General features: G+C 32.9%; 1 protein-coding gene across 2 annotated transcripts; it reads right to left on the bottom strand.

The window, feature by feature from the left end:
- Positions 1-2014: 2014 nt before the first annotated feature.
- On the bottom strand, positions 2015-5639 carry LOC128869256 (spidroin-2). Of its 2 annotated transcripts, none has more exons than XM_054111801.1 (5): positions 4996-5639; positions 4331-4877; positions 4075-4272; positions 3850-4013; positions 2015-3611 (listed from the first exon to the last, which is right to left on the bottom strand). In XM_054111801.1, the coding sequence occupies exons 1-5, from the start codon at positions 5303-5305 to the stop codon at positions 3565-3567; spliced, it is 1266 nt and encodes a 421-aa protein (XP_053967776.1). In that variant the 5' UTR covers positions 5306-5639; the 3' UTR covers positions 2015-3564. The 2 variants fall into 2 exon arrangements, with proteins under 2 accessions (XP_053967776.1, XP_053967770.1); XM_054111795.1 differs by having other exon boundaries at positions 4331-4931; positions 4996-5638.
- Positions 5640-6005: the final 366 nt, after the last annotated feature.

Below are 6005 nucleotides of genomic sequence, written 5' to 3'. Positions count from 1 at the left end.
ACTTAAATATCAACGAATATCAATAAAATATTTCCGAGCCCTTTTTTATATCTGTACTATAATCAAATCAAATTAAAAATGTTTTTGGTAAATTCGCTTTGTCAATTAATGTCTACACGGAATAAACTGCTGTTTACTTTTGCCTTCCTCAACTTTGGTAATTTTAATTGCATGAAATTTTTGTAAAAAATACCAAGAAAATATTTGGTGGAATGCAAACTGTTAAGGACTTCAAATAAAAACCAATACATACATATACGCATTGGAATAAAATGAAGGCAGAAAATTTAAGTGAAATAAAGTGGAATCCAAGTGAAGTTATTAAAATGTGGGAGAGCGAATCAACGCGATGGAGCATAATATGAAAATATATCAGTAGAGGGCTTAGGGTCGAAGTACAAACCTCGCCCTTTTTGACTTCATATGGAAATATGCATACCTCTTAAACCGTAAAGTTTAAAAGGAATTATTAGTATAAAATCAAAATTAATAAAGCCAGATCAATTATAGTGATTGGAAGCCCAAAGATATGTAGATATGTATGCATAATATCTGCGGTTAAAAGCGAATTTACCAAGTTCACTAAAAAAATTAACGTGCTCTTATAGCTAAATTTGCAGGCGAATGAACTTTAAACTCATATTTCACAAAGTAGAAGCTAGATGTAGCATTTAATTGCAACATTTTTTCTTAATTTTCGAAGTTTTTTTCTTATTTTTTAAGTTTCTAGTTGTTCCTGAAAAAATTATTTTGCAAAATCAAAATAATGTTTAATTTACTTTGAAACCTCTTTTACTTTTTAGTAGTATACTTTGCTCTCTTTTTCGATGTGCAACATATGTAATTATTTAATTTTCTTTTTTTTCAAGTTTGTAGATATGTTTGAAGAAATTATTCTACTCGAAAATAGTTCTACGAAAATAATTTTTAATATACTTTCAAACCCAGTTTTCTTGATAATGCACTTGTTTCTCGTATCGTATTCGATGTGCAATATAATCAGGTACCTTTTTCTTATTTTTTTTTAGTTTCTAGATATTTGTGAAGAAATTACTCTATGCAATCAAAAGAATGCTTAATTTACTTTCGACCTCGTTTTTTTGTCTTTTTTTGTTGTTGTAAATAAAAGTTAATATTATGTAAATACTATTTGGTTCAAGTATAATCGGAACTCGGCAAAACAATGAATGGCATGAAAAAAATTAATTACAGCTTACATATATTGTAAACCAAGGAGATTCATGTTTTGTTTTTTTACGTTGCAGCTCCTTCAAGTCTTATTTTTATAATCTCATTTTCTATATTTTTAATACTGAACACATGAACATATAATTTCGTTTTCATATAAAATAAAGCACTGGTTAGTATTTTTTACATTCGCTTATAAAGTGTTACACAAAAAATGTGTAGCCCTGACCAATATCATAATTTAAATTGATATTAGTTGCTCCAAATAAAAAAAAAAAAAAAAAAAAAAAAAGTGACTTCAAACTTTCGTTTACAATTCGAACCTAAATTTGCTCAAAGCCAGTCCGTAAAAAAACCTTTTTAATTTATAAAAATCTATGAAATGAGATCTTCTGTTAATTTTCCGGAAATCTTCTCATAACGCATGAAACAAGATTTTGTAATGTAGATCTGTAACATATCTTTTTATCTTGACTTTTGTAGGAAACCTTAGTTTCGATTTTGAAATGATTGAAATTCGTAAGACATTTGATCATCAGAAATATCTTTCATATTTCTTTTTCGCAACATATCATTGGCAGAATGTTAATGCTTTCGAACATAAAAAAATAAAGGAACTGCCACTGAAGTTTATATTATATATTTAGTATGACCCACAGCAGTAATTGCTTTCATCTTTGTTGGTTATTAAATTCTTAACCAGAGATATGGGAATTAGCCTCAAATTTACTTTTCTGTTTTCTCATTGATTTAAATTGATTATCACAGTTGGATTGCATTTTAAAGCTGTTATATAGTTTTTTTTTTAGATTTGCTTTTTGTGACGTTTTGTAAATCATCAAAACTTGTAAAGATAAACATAAAACATAAAAAGTTGTCACATTTGTTTGCACTTGTTTTTTTTTTTTTTTTGTTTAGGCCGACAGGTAAGCATATCAAAGCGCTAGATCCATAACCATTTGCAAAATATTCAATATTTTTGAGGAAGAATTGCATATTTTTGTTCACAGTCATTGCAGTTTTTTTATTGTTGTGTGATTTCGAGTAAAATTAATCAGTTGCAACGAGTTTGATATTAACTTTTTATTGAATTTTAGCATATATTTTTTTTAATCTTTTCCGTAGCTACTATTTGATGTTCTAACCGCTTAATGCGCGACTATTTCAAACATAAACTTGTTTACTTTTTTGTAATAGAATAGAGCTACTCATATTCTACAATGCATTTACATATATTATGTATATGTTGTTACGTGTACTTGCTTTATATTTTCCATATATATATATTTTTGATGAGAAATAAATATACATATTTAGTTTTGAAGTATGAAGACAAAATTATCAGTAATTTTTTTTTTTTTTTGAAAATTAAACTATATATGTAGTTGTCCTTATGTTTGTATGTTATATAATTAAACAAAAAATTAGTTTGTCAATTTTCCGTAAAATATAAAATTTTTTATAGGTTCAGTGCATGGAAATATCAATTTTAGCTTAAAACTAAAAGTAGCAATTTTGCAGTATGCAGAATAGTAGCAGCTACAATTGCATTTTAATCTAATTCTTTTATCTTTTACATGCTTAAGCTTTTTGATTTATTTTATCGCCTCTTTTGCATATAATTTACAAAACAATAATAGGCATAATTACTACTAGCAATTTAAAAAAATTTAGTGCGGTTGTGTTTTTTTATTTGTTTGGTCATTCAATAAATTGTAGTCAAGTCAATTGTTTAAAATATATAAATCAGAAATCAATAGTCAATAGTTTTCCTTAAATATAAGCTAAAATAATTCGTACAAATTGTTTAGATATTTGCATATCAAGTACTTCTTCTGCACTTTTTCTTTCATTACTAAACAAGTATATAAGCGGGCATTTTGGGACGTAAATGGAGGGAAGTATGGGAAATTATTCGCTTTTATTGTATAGTAAGTTTTAACAAATAAATTGGTTACTCTCCTGTCTTAACACTAAACATATAGATCAAAGTGATTATTTTCTAGTCGATTGTTTAAGTGTGTATGTATATGGTTATTTAAATTTACCCAGAATTTTAAGTTTTGAAAGTTGATTTCGATATTTTACCACCAACGTTATTTCAACGATCTGTTTTTTTTTTTTTTTTTTTTTTTTTGTTTTTTGTTATTTGATTAATATTTGACTTAAGCTCTGTACGGTAAATATTGAAATTACTTTGTATGCTCATTATATTTGGCATAAAACTCTTAATATCTATTAACTTTCTCATTTTATTCACACAACAAGTGCAGCATTTGTTATTCATTCCTTCCTCCACTTAAAACTGGAAAGTATTCTGACGCACAGCGTTTAATTGTGTCCCATCAAATGTCGCAGGTTTTTATGTTTTTTTTTTTAATAATAGCCAGCTGCGTTTGAATAGCCTTGCTGATACTGTGAATCTGTATATAAATGGGAGCAGGTATAAATAGCGATATTTATTAATAATAGTCTACAAATACATTAATTTAGTTCTAGATGTGTGATTTTTTGGTATTGTGTTGCCTTTTTACATACTTTCGTTTCTAAAGAATGTACGAATATTCGGAGTTTGTATTTCAACTAAAACCTATTTTTGGTTTACTACAGCATAGAGTTATCAATATATAAATATTTGTTTAACTTTTTAGGAACACTTACCGTAGCCAGCATAAGCACGCTCATCATAGGCCTGTTGTCCATGCTGCGAATAGTCCGCCTGCGGTGCAGTATTGTAATCAACAGCAGGAGCGCCATACTGTTGTGTATAATCCTGCCCGTAAGTTTGATAACGCGTATCTTGTTGAGTGCTATAGCTACTAGAGCTAACAAATATAAAAATGTTTACTTATCGTTTCAAACACAAACAACTACAATCTTACGTACCTATATGTCTGATATTGACTTTGATCGTATTCGGCACCCTGTTGTGAATAAGCGCTGCTGGCTGGAGCTACAGATGACGCATGTGTAGCATACCCGCTTTGTCCGTAACCATTATATGACTGTGCAGCTGGTGCTGCGTAGGATTGGGCATACGGGTCGACAGCTTGTGACTGATCATGTGTAGCATAGCTGTGATGACTGCAAATAGTGTTTAAAATTATAAAATATTTCCGGAAACCAAATAAGTGTACCATACCTTTGCTGTTGGTGGTGACTGGGTGGAGCACCATAGCTGGCTGGTGGTGCCATTGGGGCTGCATGCTGCATAGGTTGATGATATTTAGGTGCCATGGGTCTTTGTGAATAAGGACCTCCTTCATAACGCCCACGTTTCGGTCCTGGTGGACCACCTGGTGAACCACGTTTTAAAGATGGTACTGGAGCAATCTGTGTATTAGCACTGTGTGGCTGTGAATGCATTGGAGATCGTGAAATTGATTGACCGTAACCTCCACGGCCGCGTGGAGGGCCACCACGTCGCATTGGCATTTGACCGTGTTCCCCACCAGGACCCATTCCGTGCATTCCACCGTTCATATGAGGATTATAACCTCCACGTCCACGAGAGAATGAACCGCGACCGCGAGGTGGTCCCCGTGGTGGTAAACTACTCACACCACCGTTTGCGCTTACGGGAACTGCTGCTGCAACTGCAGATTCCGTTGCTACGACACTGCCGTTGCTAGCTGCTGCCATTTCTGGTGCTGTGCCATCAGCAACTGGTGCAGGAGTAGCCGAGCTTGCTGTTGGTACAGGTGAAACTGTTTTATTGTTTTCAGCACCTGTGTGTTGCTTTGCTATTGTGTATTGTAAAATTTGCATTCAAAAAAATATGTATTTCAAAAAGGCGGTTGTACTTACGCTGAACATACATCGGTGGACGACCACCACGCATTGGTGGGCCACCTCCGCGTGGAATATAACTCCCACGACCTTGATAACCTGATCCTCGAGGTGCACGCATTCCCCGTCCACCTGGGCCCATACCTTGTAGTGGAGGTCCACCGCCACCCATCATGCCACCTCCTCGGCCCATATAATGACCACGACCCATGCCTCTACCGCGACCGCGTTCGAAGCTTCCACGCATTGGTCCACCTCTGCCGCGATAACCACCACGTGGTGCTGGTGCACCTACTGGTGCAACCATCGCTGTGGGTGCTGCTTCCATTTTTAACTTCTGTTACAATTATACAATTACACCAAAATTTTCCTCACACACAAAATATTTTTCTCTATACTTTTGAGAAATGCAAATGCAGTTTTCAACCCGGCAATCAAGTAAAAATTATCTTATGCAATTATTTCTTACTCGCCTTACTTCTTTACGAACTTTTTACTTATGAAGCTAAAATAAGCACTTATATTTAGATTTCTTGTATTTTCATATTATATTGCCCTTTATACCACGATTTTTTTAATTTTCCAAAAGTAGAAAAATTTTACACATATAAAGAACTCTGTGAAAAAATATGGCGTCGCATCGGTATCGATTTTTAGCAAACAGGGATGCATTCAATTCGTAATTGTCCGCCTCACCACATTATAGTTACCAGAGTAGAAAAATCAAGGCGCATTCAATAAAGGTAGTGGCAGTAGACCAACAACAATGTTCGGTACTTTTGATTATCAAAGCAAAGTATTGAGAAACTAGAAAACAAATAAAGAACTCGCCTTGTTTCATTCTGAGCTGACGGCCACATGGACACGGCGAAAGAAAAAAATTATCTGCTGATTTACCAACACCAACTTTAATAGATTCGCCCTAAGAGAAATCATACAAAATATAGATATTCGAGCTGTTCAAAATTCGCTACTAAATGTTAAATAAAAATTTTTGTAACATTTTTTAACCAAAATATTTGTGATGT

Source organism: Anastrepha ludens, chromosome 2 (genome assembly GCF_028408465.1).
Source record: "Anastrepha ludens isolate Willacy chromosome 2, idAnaLude1.1, whole genome shotgun sequence".
Lineage (NCBI taxonomy): Eukaryota > Metazoa > Arthropoda > Insecta > Diptera > Tephritidae > Anastrepha > Anastrepha ludens.
Note: the sequence above shows the minus strand (reverse complement) of the source record. Positions and strands in the feature narration are given on the sequence as shown.

Excerpts from the sequence above, each read along its gene's own strand:
- LOC128869256 (XM_054111795.1), bottom strand. The coding sequence starts at position 5,305 with ATGGAAGCAGCACCCACAGCGATGGTTGCACCAGTAGGTGCACCAGCA. Across the intron at positions 4,932-4,995 it reads TCCACCGATGTATGTTCAGC|CAAAGCAACACACAGGTGCT; the intron begins GTAAGTACAACC and ends AATACACAATAG. Across the intron at positions 4,014-4,074 it reads AGTCAATATCAGACATATAG|CTCTAGTAGCTATAGCACTC; the intron begins GTACGTAAGATT and ends TATATTTGTTAG.